Source organism: Erythrolamprus reginae, chromosome 4 (genome assembly GCF_031021105.1).
Source record: "Erythrolamprus reginae isolate rEryReg1 chromosome 4, rEryReg1.hap1, whole genome shotgun sequence".
Classification (NCBI taxonomy): domain Eukaryota; kingdom Metazoa; phylum Chordata; class Lepidosauria; order Squamata; family Dipsadidae; genus Erythrolamprus; species Erythrolamprus reginae.
In genome coordinates, this window is record NC_091953.1 from 125,149,327 (window position 1) to 125,166,066 (window position 16,740).

Genomic DNA, 16,740 nt, shown 5'->3' on the forward strand with positions numbered 1-16,740 from the left:
TTCCCAACTTTGGCAACTTGAAGCTATTTGGACTTCAACTCCCAGAATTCCCCAGCCAGCATTCGCTGGCTGGGGAATTCTGGGAGTTGAAGTCCAAATAGCTTCAAGTTGCCAAGGTTGGGAAACACTGCTCTATGGTTCTTCTGCACTGATCCTGACTTCCTCTTGCCTCGTCTTTCCGTGTCAGCCTTCATCCCCCCACTTCCTCCCTCACTAGTCTGGGTTACTCCCTCACCTGACCGAACGTTCCTTCCCAGGCCAGACATTTTAAGAAACAATGTTGACCTCCATCTTTGTTTTCCCCACAATTGCTTCCAAACTGACTCTGTTCGGATTATATTTTTACTTTTAGGTGATCTTGCTGATAAGACATAGTGATCTGGTACAAGTCCAGTCTTCAGTATAATGCTTCCAAGGGAGCATATATGAAAGACCAAGATAAAAATCAGAAAATCTTCCTGCACCAGCTTTATGCATGGACACATTCCCAAACTTTCCAAAAACAAATTATAATAAATGACTAATTGCCATTGGATTTGATGTTTGCTTCCCCATAACAGGGTTTTTTTCCAGCTGTGTCAGTTGGGCAACCTTTTCTCTTTTGCGGTGGTGAATAAGAAATTAATTTTCCTGACAGATTATTTTTTTTTTTGCACTTTTAAGTATGGGACAAAGGCCAAAATCGACCTTTTATGCAAGATGTTCAGTTGCCCCAGAAAAAACAAATTAAAAACAGTCCCAAACAACACACATTCCTTATTCAAAAACCTGATACTGGTGAAAAGGTTGTTCCAAAAAAGCACAAAGAAGCCAAGTTGCAGCTTTCTAACTTTCCCTTCCCTTCCCTTCCCTTCCTTCCTTCCTTCCTTCCTTTGTTTCCCTTCCCTTCTTTCCTTTCCTTTCCCTTTCCTTCTCTTTCCTCCTTTCCTTTCCTTTCCCTTCCTTTCTTCTCTCTTTCCCTTTCCTTTCCTTCTTTCCTCTCCTTCTTTCCCTCTTCTCTTTTCTTCCCTTCTCTCCTTTTTCTTCTGCTTTCATTTCCTCCTTTCCTTTCTTTCTTATAAAGTCACAAAAAAGTTTGGCCTGCATTTCTGAAGGTCTTGCCAGCTCGGGCACAAAGCCTTGCCATAAAAGAACACCTGGGAAAGATGCTGAGGGCAAAATACGAATAAGACTAAGAGAGGCCTTTTATCTTTTGTATGAAATATTATTCTGAACAAACTGAAGCAGTGGTAAAATATGGGAAAGAGAGAAAGACCTTGTGGTAACACGGGAAAGAGAAAAAGACCTTGTGCAATACGTTAACATGAACATCAATGAGGAATACTGTCTTCATCACTTCAAAACATTCCACATATAACAAATAAAACAAGCACAGGTTTCTGAAATGAGGGTGAAAAAGGTGATGTGTGACATGCAAAAAACACTCCTAGAAGTTTTCAAGAATTCAGATACAGGATTCTGGATCCAAAACATTTATTTTATGTTTTGAAGGATCAAAATTGCCTCATGGAGATAAGGCCGCTTTTTCCTCAGCTAGCTGTTCGATACTGATACACCAATTGTAATAATAAATACGACTTTAACTGGATGACTGATGACTTTAACTAAATGGCTGATCATTTTGTTTCAGACTGGGTATTTTACAAGACACATATTTGCCAAATTTCAGCATGTAGGAGAAAAAGGTTGCGAATCGGCTGAGAAAAATCATCCGTACTACATTTGGTGCTCGCTCCGAACAGGATTTGAACTGACCAAGAGTGTCAAAGGTGTGAGGGGGAGTGAAAAAAAGGAAACAAACACAAATCCCATTACCACAAAGATACACCCATGAATTGTAAAAGGAACCTGATCCTCCTAAGGAAACGAATGGAAAGAGATTAAGAAAGTTGGCACGATAGGACCCAACACCACAGGCTGATTAAGAGAAGGCAGGGGAGGCACGATTTCATGAAATTACATGAAATATTAGATTTTTTTAGGAGTGGGGTGGGGATACTGATTGCCTTTACCTTGTTCAAAAAACTGGGATCGCCTTTTTAAGTTTTTCAAAGAAATAGGTTCTGTGTCTATTTGGGGGAAAAAAATACGGAGATACAAACAGGTCAGTGTGAGGTGGTCCAATTTTATTGAAAATATCCAAACTATTATTACTATTGTTGTTGTTTATGGTTGGCGTTGTTGTTACAGTAGCCAGGAAACCACAATGCTGTCACAGAGTAACTGTTAGGCCCAAAGCCATTATGTGAAGTTAGAGGCTTTCGGCCTGCAACAGTTAGCAGCGATAGGGAAACGGGAGGGGTGAGTGAGAGAGAGAGATTTATACCACCACATTCCTTACGCAGAGTCCAAGGTCAACTAAACAAATGAAGAATCAAGTGAATCCCTGCACTGGATTGGTCCACGTGATTGCACTCGTGGGTGTGGTGGTTGTGAGATGAACCTTAACCAGGATGGGGAACTGAAGATAATTTAGTGTTGGAATGACGGAGCATCGAATCCAACATGGCGATGTTAATAAATCGAACCTTGTGTGAGAGCACAGGAGTGGAATGTGATTTATTTCTCAGATGCTATTTGGTTCGATGACAGCAAATTCCAACCACTAAATTATCTTCAGTTCCCCATCCAGGTTCTGGTTCATCTCACAACTCCCACACCCACAAGTACCTAACCTAACAAGATACCAAACGTTGCTATAGGACAGTGATGGCAAACCTATGGCACGGGTGCCACAGGTGACAGACAGAGCCATATCTGCTGGCACGCGAGCCGTTGCCCTAGTTCAGGTATAATGTGCACGTGTATGCTGGCCAGCTGATTTTTGGCTTGCACAGATGCTCTGAGAGGGCGTTTTTGGCTTCCAGAGAGCATCCAGGGGAATGGAAAGGGCATTTCTACTCTCCCCTGGCTCTAGGGAAGCCTTTGGAGCCTGGGGAGGGTGAAACACGAGCCTACTGGGTCCACCAGAAGTTCGGAAACAAGCCGTTTCTGGCCTCCAGAATGGTGGGGGAAGCTGTTTTCGCCCTCCCCAGGCATTGAATTATGGGTGTGGGCTTCGCGCATGTGCGATAGCATATGTGCACCCAAGGGGAAAAAAGTTTCGCCATCACTGCCATAGGACATGTTTTTGCACTTCCCAGAGAGCGCCACAGGCGGGCGAGCTTGACAAGGTACCAACCCTGCTATAGGATATGCTTGTGCACTTCCCAGGGATCGCCACAGGAGGGCGAGCTAGCTTCGCGCCAGAGAGAAGGACGGATATACCTGACCAGGGTAAGAGTTTTTTAAAGCTTGAAACGACTTACCCATTTCTCTAGAAGATGCTGTTAACCAGCGGTTGAAATCTACTTACCTTCCCTACTAGTTGGAAGCATCAAATATGTTCTTTCACCTTCTGCACATGTGCAAAAGGCTTTGCACATGCGCAGAGGTTTAAAAAGAAGAAAATGGTGATGTCCAGGTGGGTGGGCGGAGACTCATGCTGCCGCCACTAGCAGTTCTCTACCCATCAGTGGTGGCCGCTACTGGTATGCCCAAACCGGGCTGAACTGGTAGTATTTAACCGCTACTCTTAATCCAACCTGCCCAGCAACTTAAAAATAGCACTAGCAATAGTATTTAGAGTTATATACCGCTTCTCAGTGCTTTACAGCCCTCTCTAAGCGGTTTACAGAGAGTCAGCATATTGCTCCCAACAATCTGGATACTCATTTTACCGACCTTGGAAGGATGCCGACCTTGGAAGGATGAAAGGCTGAGTCAACCTTGAGCTTACTGAGATTCAATCTGCCAAATTGCCGGCAGCTGGTGATCAGCAGAAGTAGCTTGCAGTACTGCACTCTAACTGCTGCGTCACTGAGGCTCTTGGTATGCCTTTTTAAAAATTGTAAACCCACTGTGTTTTTATTAGCAGCTAATAAAACAAAATATTTATCTTTAACTGTTTATAGCAGGGGTCCCCAAGCTCTGATCCATGGGCTTTAAGTGCACCTGGCAACCTTACCTTTTCGTTCATAGGAGTGTGTATCATCTTGCATTCCATTGACTTTTCTTTCAGGCCCCTGAAAATAGGAAAATAGCATAGAACGGATTTAGTCTCACCTTTTCTTACATCTCAACAACAACAACAGAATTGGAAGGGACCTTGGAGGTCTTCTAGTCCAACCTCCTGCTTGGGCAGGAAACCCTACACTACTTCAGACAAATGTTTATCCAACATCTTCTTTAAAACTTCCAGTGTTGGAGTATTCACAACTTCTGGAGGCCAGCCGTTCCACTGATCAACTGTTCTGTCAGGAATTTTATCCTTAGTTCTAAGTTTCTTCTCTCCTTGTTTAGTTTCCACCCATTGCTTCTTGTTCTACTCTCAGATGCTTTGGGGAATAGCCTGACTCCCTCTTCTTTGTGGCAGTCCCTGAGATATTGTAACACTGCTATCATGTCTCCCCTGGTCCTTCTTTTCATCAAACTAAATATACCCAGTTCCTGCAACTTTTCTTCATAGGTTTTAGCCTCCAGTCCCCTAGTCCCCAATCTCCATGAGGTAACACCTGATTTTGGCCCTTCTGATAGACCAAACTACCAATCCTTTGGAAGCTGATGCCCAAAAGAGCTGTGTTTTAATTTTAATGCGTAATTCAAAACTTCTATAGAAGAATCATAGAGGTAGCCATCTTCTTTTAATGATTCCATCATCCCTTGTGGGGTGGAGTCTGGGCAATTCACGAAAATTCGGGATGCGAACCAGTGGCAAAGGTTAAGTGGAACTCATCCTTGTTACATGTCCATACTTGTAAGCCCTTCATGGCATCGGACCAGAATATCTCCGGGACCGCCTTCTGCCGCACGAATCCCAGCGACCGATTAGGTCCCACAGAGTTGGGCTTCTCCGGGTCCCGTCGACTAAACAATGTTGTCTGGCGGGTCCCAGGGGAAGAGCCTTCTCTGTGGTGGCCCCGACTCTCTGGAACCAGCTCCCCCCGGAGATTAGAACTGCCCCCACCCTCCTTGCCTTCCGTAAACTCCTTAAAACTCACCTCTGCCAACAGGCATGGGGGAATTGAGGCATTCCCCCCTCCCCTGGGCCTATACAATTTATGTATGGTATGTCTGTGTGTATGTCTGGTTTAATAATGGGGTCTTTTAATGTTTTTTAAATTTATTAGATTTGTTGTGAATTGTTCTATTGTATGTTGTGAGCCGCCCCGAGTCTATGGAGAGGGGCGGCATACAAATCTAATAGATAGATAGATAGATAGATAGATAGATAGATAGATAGATAGATAGATAGATAGATAGATAGATAGAAAGAAAGATAGATAGATACATAGATATAGATAGATAGATAGATAGATAGATAGAGATACATAGATAGATAGATAGATAGATAGATAGATACATAGATACATAGATAGATAGATACATAGATAGATACATAGATAGATACATAGATAGATAGATAGACAGACAGACAGACAGACAGACAGACAGACAAACAAATAAATACTTACATCATTCTTCAAATGGCCATGCACCTCCTTTTCTGAAATCTGTTGACTTTGCGTCGAAGTGTGGTCTCCTGACGTGGCATCGATCCATTTGTTTTCAGGTGAACCTACAATGTTGGTAGCCATACTGGTAAGATTGAGGATTTTGGGCCTTGCAAATGGTGGGAAAGGCTGGTCTTTGCCCCAATCTGATTGATATGTGGAGATCAAAAGAAATTGAAAAGGGAGACAGGGGGAATGTCAAAGTCCAAAGGGAACTTGAGAAAAATACATCCAAACAATACGAAAAGAGGATGTAAAAACAGTGGAGGACGGTAGAAGAAAGGAGTGATGTTAATGTGGAATGATGTGTTAGGGCTTTTCATGAGAGACCACCTTTTCCCCAAAGCAAAGCGTTAGTCAAAAGTGTGCATAATAAACAGCAAGTTTATACTGACAACAACTATTCTATAAGACCACTTTTTTCCCCCAAAGCAAGAATTAGTCAAAAGCTTGCACAACAAATAGCAAGTTTACTAACAGCAACTTTATTTTAAATGAGAATAATTTCAAAAAGTTGGGAAGTGAGCAAGGCTTGATTTTAAGAGTTCCGGTGACGAATCCCAGCGAACGGTTAGGTCGCACAAAGTTGGCCTTCTCCAGGTCCCGTCAACTAGACAATGTTGTTTGGAGGGACCTGGGGAAGAGCCTTCTCTGTGGGGGCCCGGCCCTCTGGAATGAGCTCCTCCCAAGATTTGCACTGTCCCCACCCTCTTCACCTTTCTCAAGAGTCTTCAGACTGATTTATGCTGCCAAGCTTGGGGCAATTAGATCTCAGCCCCGGCTGACAAATGTTTGCATAGTTGTTGATTGAATGGGCATGACTGAATTTTAACATATCTGGGGCTGTTTAGCTTTTAATCAATTGGATATAGCTACTGTATTTTGATGTTTTTATATGTTGTAAACCACCCTGAATCTTCAGAGAGAGGCGGTATATAAATCCAATCAATCAATCTATCAATCAGGCTGTCAAGGCCTGAGGGACAGATCTGGGCTGCAGGGTGTTTAGAACTGACCCACTGGCGGGGAAATAGCCCAGGATTGGTCCGTGGTGGCCTCTGCCAGCAAAAATGGAGCTTGGGAGGACCATGGGTGGCCCTTGTGAGCTCCATTTTCACTGGCAGAGAGTTGAAGGAGGCCATCACAGCCAAAGATTGAGCTCGGGAGCCCATTTCATGGGGTTTTATTTACTGTGTTGTTCAACTTCTTTTTAAATATTGTACAGTGGTGCCTCTAATTAAGAATGCCTCTACTTAAGAACTTTTCTAGATAAGAACCAAGTGTTCAAGATTTTTTTGCCTCTTCTTAAGAACCATTTTCTACTTAAGAACCTGAGCCAGGAAAATTTTCCCAGGAAATTTGAGAGCGACCCAGCCAGTTTCCTGCCATTCCCCCTTTAATCCCCGCCATCTCGAGCTTTTCTGGGTTGCCAGAGGAGCCTTTCGGTGGCGCTTAAGGAGGCTTTGGCAGCCCAGAGCGAACGAAGCATTTTCCTTTCTCTGGGCGCTTGGAGAGGGAATAAACCTCTGCCAGCGCCCAGAGAAAAGAAACGCTCCCTTCGCTCTGGGCAGTGACTGTCCTCTTCCTCCTCTACTTCCTCCTCCAACCACCCAAATCTTGAGCTTTTATTTCTTTCCAAATGGGTTGTATGCATTATTTGATTTTACATTGATTCCTATGGGAAAAATTGCTTCTACTTACAAACTTTTCTACTTAAGAACCTGGTCACGGAACAAATTAAGCTCTTAAGTAGAGGCACCACTGTATTATTGTATTGTTTTCATTGTTGTAAGCTGCCCCGAGTCCTACGGGATTGGGCGGCATAGAAGTTAAATAAATTAAATTAAATTAAATTTCCACTGGCTGAGCACTCGGCCCCCGACACGAGTGACATCAAGCTGGCCACATTCACCACCACCCCTCGAGATCAAACACAACCCTGATGCATCCCTCAATGAAATTGAGCTTGACACCCCTGTCTTCACACATATCATTACCGAACGAATAGAGAAATTCGAAGTATATTGCGATCAATTCTTTCCAAGAACATCTCTACTCCAGGAAATGGCTTCCCAATTTCTAGAAAGTAAACTTGCTCAAACAACTAGTTATTCTGCAATTCATGCAACGGTGCAAAAATAATAAATATAATCCTTGCCACAAATGCTTTTTTAATTTTTTTTTTTTTTACAAAAGCAGAAATACTAAGCACAGATACTTTCTAATGGAAACAAGCCACCAGCTCTTACTGAAAGCTGCAAGGATTCGGAAGTCATCCACCATAATACAACATGAGCAGTGCACACCAGAACAACCAGACACAAGAATGTCATCACTCTGCTAAACAAATAATTCCCTCACCACTGTCAAACTATTCACTAAGTCTGCACTACTATTACTACTAGTCTTCTCATCACTCCTATCCTCCATCTGCTCCCACTTATGACTGCAGGACTGCAACTTTCTTGCTTGCATCTTTACGATTTATACTGACTAATATGATTTGATTGCTTATATGGACCCGGACTATCATTAACTTATCTTTTCTTTTATGTACACTGAGAGCGTATGCACCAAGGCAAATTCCTTATGTGTCCAATCACACTTGGCCAATAAAATTCTATTATGTTCTGTTCTGTTCTATTCTATTCTTCATTCCAAAATGTTCTGTTCTGTGTTCTATTGTATTCTATTCTATATTCTATTCTTCATTCCAAAATGTTCTGTTCTGTGTTCTATTCTATTGTATTCTATTCTATATTCTAGTCTTCATTCCAAAACATTCTATTCTATTCCGTTCTATATTCTATATTCTATTCTATTCTTCATTCCAAAACATTCTATTCTATTCTGTTCTGTTCCATTCCATTCTATTCCATTCTATATTCTATATTCTATTCTATTCTATTCTTCATTCCAAAATGTTCTATTCTGTGTTCTATTCTATATTCTATTCTTCATTCCAAAACATTCTATTCTATTCCGTTCTATATTCTATATTCTATATTCTATTCTATTCTTCATTCCAAAACATTCTATTCTATTCTGTTCCGTTCCATTCCATTCTATTCCGTTCTATATTCTATATTCTATTCTATTCTTCATTTCAAAACTTTCTGTTCTGTGTTCTATTCTATTCTTCATTCTAAAACATTCTATTGTATTCTATTCTATTCCATTCCGTTCTATATTCTATATTCTATTCTATTCTTCATTCCAAAATGTTCTGTTCTATGTTCTATTCTATTCCATTCCATTCTATATTCTATATTCTATTCTATTCCATTCTATTCTTCATTCCAAAATGTTCTGTTCTATGTTCTATTCTATGTTCTATTCTATTCTTCATTCCAAAACGTTCTGTTCTGTGTTCTATTCTATTCCATTCTATTCCATTCCATCTATATTTTATTCTTCATTCCAAAATGTTCTGTTCTATGTTCTATTCTATATTCTATTCTGTTCTGTGTTCTATTCCATTCCATTCCATTCTATTCCATTCCATCTATATTTTATTCTTCATTCCAAAATGTTCTGTTCTATGTTCTATTCTATATTCTATTCTGTTCTGTGTTCTATTCCATTCCATTCCATTCCACCTAGAGAGGAGACAACTCAAACTACCCTCCGTGTAATTAAACACGCACCCTTCTTTCCATGTCGTCTCACGTCCATCACGAGGCATCCATTTCCCAGGGCCCGGTTGATGGCAGCTTCCCATTCGCCCCGCTCCAGGTGTGAAATGCCAGCGCCCCCCAGGGATAGGATTTCGTCCCCGACTTTCAACTGGCAAAAATCTGCAGGGCTGCCTGTTGAGAGAAAAGACAACGAAGCCGCATAAGACCTCCAAATGTCCACGGAGTCAGTTCCGCAGAGCGTGTTAGCGCGAGCAAGGGAGGGCTGGTTGCGTGGGGGCCTTTCGGAGCAGGAGTGGGAAGGAGGTGACAGTGAAGTGATGCTCTGGGCTGAAGGGGACACCACTTTGCAAAGTCCCCCTTTAAAACGCTGGATTTCTTGCATAGCCCTGACTGTGGGGATGAGAAGGTTCTGCAGCTGAATGTTAATAATCAAATTGTTTGAGGTTTTAGAAGGAACCGGCAGAGACTTAAAGCAAGTCAATTTGGCAAATCCAACGTCTCTACATTTTTTACATATTTTTACATTTACAAACATTTTTTCAGTCTTGAATTTTTCCTTTCCTTTCCTTTCTCTTTCCCTTCCCTCCTTTCCTTTCTTTTCCTTCTTTCTTTACCCTTTCGTTGCCTTTTTTCCTTTCTTTTCTCTTCCCTTTCTCTTCCTCCTTTCCCTTCCCTTCCCTCCCCTTCTTTCCTTTCCTTTCTTTTCTTTTCCTTTCTCTTTCCCTTCCGTCCTTCCTTTCTTCCCTTCCCTTCCCTTCTTTCCTTTCCTTTCTTTTCCTTTCTCTTTCCCTTCCTTCCTTCCTTTGTTCCCTTCCCTTCCCTCCCCTTCTTTCCTTTCCTTTCTTTTCTTTTCCTTTCCTTTCTCTTTCCCTTCCGTCCTTCCTTTCTTCCCTTCCCTTCCCTTCCCTACTTTCCTTTCCTTTCTTTTCTTTTCTTTTCTCTTTCCCTTCCTTCCTTCCTTTGTTCCCTTCCCGTCCCTTCCCTACTTTCCTTTCCTTTCTTTTCTTTTCTTTTCCTTTCTCTTTCCCTTCCTTCCTTCCTTTGTTCCCTTCCCTTCCCTTCCCTTCCCTACTTTCCTTTCCTTTCTTTTCTTTTCTTTTCCTTTCTCTTTCCCTTCCTTCCTTCCTTTGTTCCCTTCCCTTCCCTTCTTTCCTTTCCTTTCTTTTCTTTTCTTTTCCTTTCTCTTTCCCTTCCTTCCTTCCTTTGTTCCCTTTCCTTCCCTTCCCTTCCCTTCTTTCCTTCCCTTTCTTTTCTTTTCTTTTCCTTTCTCTTTCCCTTCCTTCCTTCCTTTGTTCCCTTTCCTTCCCTTCCCTTCCCTTCCCTTCTTTCCTTCCCTTTCTTTTCTTTTCCTTTCTCTTTCCCTTCCTTCCTTCCTTTGTTCCCTTTCCTTCCCTTCCCTTCCCTTCTTTCCTTCCCTTTCTTTTCTTTTCTTTTCCTTTCTCTTTCCCTTCCTTCCTTCCTTTGTTCCCTTTCCTTCCCTTCCCTTCTTTCCTTCCCTTTCTTTTCTTTTCCTTTCTCTTTCCCTTCCTTCCTTCCTTTGTTCCCTTTCCTTCCCTTCCCTTCCCTTCTTTCCTTCCCTTTCTTTTCTTTTCTTTTCCTTTCTCTTTCCCTTCCTTCCTTCCCGTCCCTTCACTTATTTTCCTTTCCTTTCCACCAAAAACTGCAAAAATTAAACACTGGTGTTTACCTTCTTCTATGGATTTCACGAAGACACCAGAAGGGTTTTGGGACACGGTAAATCCAAAGTCACGATTGCTGCCTGGTTTCTGATTTATACTGATTCTCATATCACTGTATTGCTCCTAAAAAGAGGAGGAAGAGGAGGAAGAGGAGGAGAGAATGTCAACAGTCATTTATTCACATTACATTAGCTAATCTTTTCAGATCGTTACATGCACATACGTCCTGTCTCTCCAGACATCTTAAGAGATTTAAGAACCTATCTATTGTTTGCAGGGTTAGAAATCACTCAGAACATTAAAACAATGAATGTAACAGTCCATACCGACAGGAACCCCAAGGCTTCCTGGACTAAACCCCACAGAGCAGTGCAGCTAAGAAGACTAAAAATGAGCCGACGTGGCGCAGTGGATAGAGTGCAGTACTGCAGGCCACTAAAGCTGACCGCTAGATCTGCAGGTCAGCGGTTCAAATCTCCTCACCGGCTCAAGGTTGACTCAGCCTTCCATCCTTCTGAGGTGGGTAAAATGAGGACCCAGATTGTGGGGGCAATAGGCTGGCTCTGTTAAAAAGTGCTATTGCTAACATGTTGTAAGCTGCCCTGAGTCTAAGGAGAAGGGCAGCATAAAAATCAAATAAATAAATAAATTTCCTGCAGGATTAACCTCTGAAGCCACTTCTTCTATCATCAAACTATTCTTTACAAGCTGTGGCACTCTCTATCCATCTTCTGACCACTCTAGAGAAAGTTTTATGAGCCACAGGCTCCTAGAAAGCTGTTTCAAGTCCAGCTCTTCCCTCACATCAGAAGAGCTTCCCATATATTCACAAGGCTGACTATTCCCAAGGTTCCCTTTTCTAGGAAAATTATCTCCGGCTTACAAGTACAGTAGTACCTCTAGATACCAGTTTAATTCGTTCCAGAACGGAGCTCGTATGTCGAACAACTCGTATCTGGAACAAATGGCTTTAGACTTTGTTTTTCCCCTCCGAGATAACCAGAAGCAAGGATTCTTGCGCCACCTAGTGGAAGCTCGGTTCGTATCCCGAATTTGAGCTCGGGTGTCGAAAAGAAATTTTGCTCCCGTCGTGGCTCGTAACTTGGAATACTCGCATGTGGAGCAGCTCGTATCTAGAGGTACTACTGTAGTGCCTAATTCTTTGGAGGTATAGAGCGGCAGGCTTCAAACTTGGCAACTTTAAGACTTGTGGGCTTCAACTCCCAGAATATTCCAGCTGCCTGGAGAATTCTAGGAGTTGAAGTCCACAAGTCTTAAGGTTGCCGAGTTTGGGGACCTCCGGTATAGAGCGTCCTGTCTTTTGGAAAAAGAGGAGCCTCTCTCCAACTTACGTGCCGTCTGGACTCCTCAGTCACTGAAAGGATTCTTTCCTTGGGTGCGGAAGATGTGACAGTCATTGAATTGGTGTGATGATCCGAATTAGGCTCCGACTCGGGCATAACACTCCTCTGCTCCTCTAGTAAGTGGCTTCTTCTTTTTTGGCTATCTTCTGCAACAAGACGATCCATCTTGCCTTGGTCCTGTGCTCCTCCTGTCTGAGTCTCAGAGCCCCTGGTGTGCCCTGACTGAACACCCCTGGACCCTTCCAGTCCTCCATTGTATTTCACAACTGCATCCATCTGCAAGGAAGGTATTTAAAAGAGATGTCTCCAACATTGGTCTGGGCAGCATCTAGTGAAAATCTTTCCCATGTTTTCCCAGACCCTCTGTGCCTTGCACTGAGAACAGCAATTCCATTGTCTTAAATCTATGGCTTGTTTTCAACTAACTTTTGGCCTCTGGATCCAAAAATAACCACAGTTTTTGTCTATCCCATCAACTTTTAAAGCTCCATGATACCCTCAAAAGGTAAAAACTTACCAAGTATACTGTTTACAAAGAATAATTTTATCTATCTATCTTATCTATCTATCTATCTATCTATCTATCTATCTATCTATCTATCTATCTATCTATCTATCTATCTATCTACCCATCCATCCATCCATCCATCCATCCATCCATCCATCCATCCATCCATCCATCCATCCATCCATCCATCCATCCATCCATCTATCTATCTATCTATCTATCTATCTAATCTATCTACTTACCTACCTACCTACCCATCTAGCCATCTAGCCATCTAGCCATCTAGCCATCTACCCATCTACCTATCATCTATCTATCTATCTATCTATCTATCTATCTATCTATCTATCTATCTATCTATCTATCTATCTATCTATCTATTAGATTTGTATGCCGCCCCTCTCCGTAGACTCGGGGCAGGCTAACAACAATAATAAAACAACATAAAAACAAATCTAATATTTAAAATGACTAATTTTATTCATGCAAAGGCTATAATAGTTACTGCAAGTTAAATTGTGTTAATAGAAATAGTAGTTTTTTTTAATCGAATGGTAATTATACATATTAAGGTAAAAACTTTTGCGTAGAGATTTTTCTGGAGTGTTTTAATCTGTGGACATTCTCTGGCGTGCACACGTCTGAGTGAGATTGTGCTTCTGTGCATGCGCAGGAAGCAAAATCTTGCGAGAAGATGCGTGTGTGCATGAGATTTCGGTGGGTTTTTCTGCTTCCGTACATGTGCAGAAGAAAGAAAATCGCTGAAATCTTTTGTGCGCATCCCCTCGTAAGATTTTCCTTCCTGCGCATGCTCAGAAGAAAAAAATAGCTGAAATCTCTTGTGCGCATCCCCTCGCAATATTTTCCTTCCTGCGCATGCTCGGAAGGAAAAAAAATGCTGAAATCTTTTGTGCGCATCCCCTCGCAAGATTTTCCTTCCTGCGCATGCTCAGAAGAAAAAAAATAGCTGAAATCTCTTGTGCGTATCCCCTCGCAAGATTTTCCTTTCTGCGCATGCTCAGGAGCAAAATCTTGCTTGGACGTGCACATGCCAGAAGCCGCGTGAGATTTCAGCGATCCTTTTGTTTCCGCACATGCGCAAAAGGAAAAAAATAGATGAAATCTCCCTCTTGTGTTCATCCCTTCACAAGATTTTGTTTCCTGCGCATGTGCAGAAGCCAAATCATGCTCAGACGCACATGCTGGAGCTGCATAGCTCCATGCCCAGCTCCATTTTTGCTACCGGTAAGATGGTGTCGACCGTACCAGTAGGAACCCACTACTGAACTGCAGATACAGAAGTGGTGAAAGTGTAAAATTAGTCAGAGGTGCTTCCCGCAAATCTTAAGACACAAGCCAGCTTTTACCGTAAAGGATCTGGGAAGAGAGGAAATTCCTCTCATAGGAGCTCCAAACGGCCTTGGGGTGACCACCGATGTCAGCCTGGCTGTGTCTGCCTTCTGATAACTCCTTGATACCCGACCAGATCCAGTTTGAGCATTGGATGACTGAGAACTTGGCAAGGGGGTGTCCGTCTTTTCCCCGGCTGGGCTGTCTACTGAGGCGTGAGGCTCCTCTTTCACCTCACGCTCTGGTTTCCGCTTCCTCAGCTCTTGATCGTCTTCCCTTTTCAAGCCTCCGTTTGCCTCAGTCGGAATGCAAACTTTGGGAGACGCTTTCTCTTCCCGAAAGACGTCGTCGTTCGACAAATACAATTGTTCCGTTTCCTGCCAGGAGTTCCTCAGAGGAGCTTGATCTCGCCTCTCTCTAGAAGAAAAGCAAGAGCTCTGTGTAACCGATAACCTCAAAAGTACCCTATGTGTGTGTGTTTTTGTGTGTGTGTGTGTGTGAGAGAGAGAGAGAGAGTAGTGGGTTTCACTTACCTTCGCTACTGGTTTAGAACTGTGAACGCTTGCACAGAAACTTCTGCGCATGCACAGATCAGCCTCCCACTGACGCCGCTACCAGTTCACCCAAATCATTTGGGTGAACTGGTAGCAGACCGTCTTCCCCCCAGCAACCAACTAGAGCCCACAGGGTCAGCCTTCTGCAGGTCCCGTAGGCCAAACAATGCCGATTGGAAGGGCCACGTGAGAGGGCTTCACTGTGGCAGCTCCGGGAACCAGCTACCCTGGAGACTCGTACTGACCCTACCCTCCTATCCTTCCGGAAGGCTGTAGAAACTTGGCTCTGCTAGCAGGCTTGGAGCTGTTGAGTAAGACCATCCAGCTCTGGCCAAAAAGAAATGAATGTTTGTTGAATGACTGTTTCTGCGGTTTTATATTGTTTTATTGTTGTACGTCATCCAGACTCTGAAAGAGTTGGGCAGCTTATAAATGTAATAAATTAAATTATTAAATTAAATTAAACCACCACTAGTGTGTGTGTGTGTGTGTGAGAGAGAGAGAGAGAGAGAGAGAGAGAGAGGGAGAGAGAGAGAGAGAGAGAGTAGTGGGTTTCACTTACTTCCACTATTGGTTTGGAACTGTGAAGCTTCTGCACATGCACATATCATCCATGATGACATACAGGTGGATGGGCGGAGCCTCCCACCACCGCTGCTATTGGTTCACCCGAACCAGGGTGAACCGATAGCAATCCACCACTAGTCTCTCTCTCTCTCTGTGTGTGTGTAACTTATAAAGAGTTACGTCAATTCAAAGGGGGCACAGCGAGATTCAGAGCTGTTGTACAACACTCTTTTTTTATTATTGGATTTCTATGTAGACCATTCTATTCTTTTGTCCCCAAAGTAACACATACTACTATTTTCGCGATGCTTGGTGGTATGTGAATAAAGAAAACTATGTCAGATAAAGAGCATTGGTGGATGTTTCAAATGAAAGGTAAAATCTCCCACGCTGCTTGACCATCAGGGTGTATATATATTTAAGACCCAATGGTATCAGAAACCCAATCATCAACTTACAATTGTTTATTTTAGGGACAGCTTGAAGTTACAATGGCCCCCTAAAGAGAAAAAAATGACTAATAACCTCCTTTTCACCCCTTTTCATGTGATCAAAATTCGGACACTTGGCCACTGGCATGTACTAATGACTGTTGCAGGGTCATGTGACCATCTTTTGCAACTTCCTGACAAGCAGAGACAATGGGGCAAAGCCAGATTCACTTAACAACCGTGTTATTTAACACCTGCAGGGATTCTCTTGGTGGCAAGAATGTCTAAAATGGGGCTAAATTCACCACCATTTTGTTTAGCCACAACAATGTTGGTGTTAGTTGCGGTTGTAAATCAAGGACTATCTATAAATATAGGAATTTGGCATTAAGGAATTAGAATAAATATAATGTATAATTGTGAGGAAAAACTATGAAATTAGGATGAATAGTATTTTGCAAACTATCTGTTGTTCAAAGCAGTATTTTGAACAGTTGTTCAAATCGGTATTTATTTATTGTCAATATTTAGCACTGCAAGATTAATTTAGAAATTAGTGGAAATAAGGGATTACAGCCTAGCTCTCGCTATAAACAGAATTTGTGGGTTTTGTGCTTCTTTCTTTCTTTCTTTCTTTCTTTCTTTCCTTCTCTCTGTCTCTCCTCCCTCCCTCCCTCCCTCCCTTCTTTCTTTCCTTCTCTCTGTCTCTCCTCCCTCCCTCCTTTCTTTCTTTCTTTCCTTCTCTCTGTCTCTCCTCCCACCCTCCCTCCTTTCTTTCTTTCTTTCTTTCCTTCTCTCTGTCTCTCCTCCCTCCCTCCTTTCTTTCTTTCTTTCTTTCTTTCTTTCATTCTTTCTTTCCTCTCCCTGTCTCTCCTCGCTCCCTCCCTCCCTCCCTCCCTCCTTCCTTTCTTTCTTTCTTTCTTTCTTTCTTTCTTTCTTTCTTTCTTTCTTTCTTTCTTTCTTGGTGTGGGTGTGATGTTAGTTGCATATTGTTTGTAAAGTTGGTGTTTTATTTTGCATCTATTTTGCATCTATTTTCTTTTTCTATGTTGTGTTTAAATGTAAATGAATATAATATTTTTTTTAAAAAAACCCAG

At 42.4% G+C, this 16,740-nt stretch overlaps 1 protein-coding gene across 8 annotated transcripts in view; it reads right to left on the bottom strand.

The window, feature by feature from the left end:
* The window catches only part of LMO7 (LIM domain 7), a 221,647-nt gene that overhangs the window by 26,604 nt on the left and 178,303 nt on the right, over positions 1-16,740 (bottom strand). For 2 of the 8 annotated variants that reach the window (XM_070751344.1, XM_070751343.1), the window contains exons 11-17: positions 14,109-14,508; positions 12,222-12,509; positions 10,878-10,992; positions 9,200-9,361; positions 5,514-5,617; positions 4,007-4,064; positions 2,013-2,069 (exon numbers count right to left, since the gene is read on the bottom strand). In XM_070751344.1, the coding sequence (XP_070607445.1) occupies positions 2,013-2,069; positions 4,007-4,064; positions 5,514-5,617; positions 9,200-9,361; positions 10,878-10,992; positions 12,222-12,509; positions 14,109-14,508 (1,184 nt within the window). Of the gene's footprint in view, positions 1-2,012; positions 2,070-4,006; positions 4,065-5,513; positions 5,699-9,199; positions 9,362-10,877; positions 10,993-12,221; positions 12,510-14,108; positions 14,509-16,740 lie in introns of all 8 variants that reach the window. The other 6 variants (XM_070751340.1, XM_070751339.1, XM_070751347.1 and 3 more) reach the window with 3 other exon arrangements.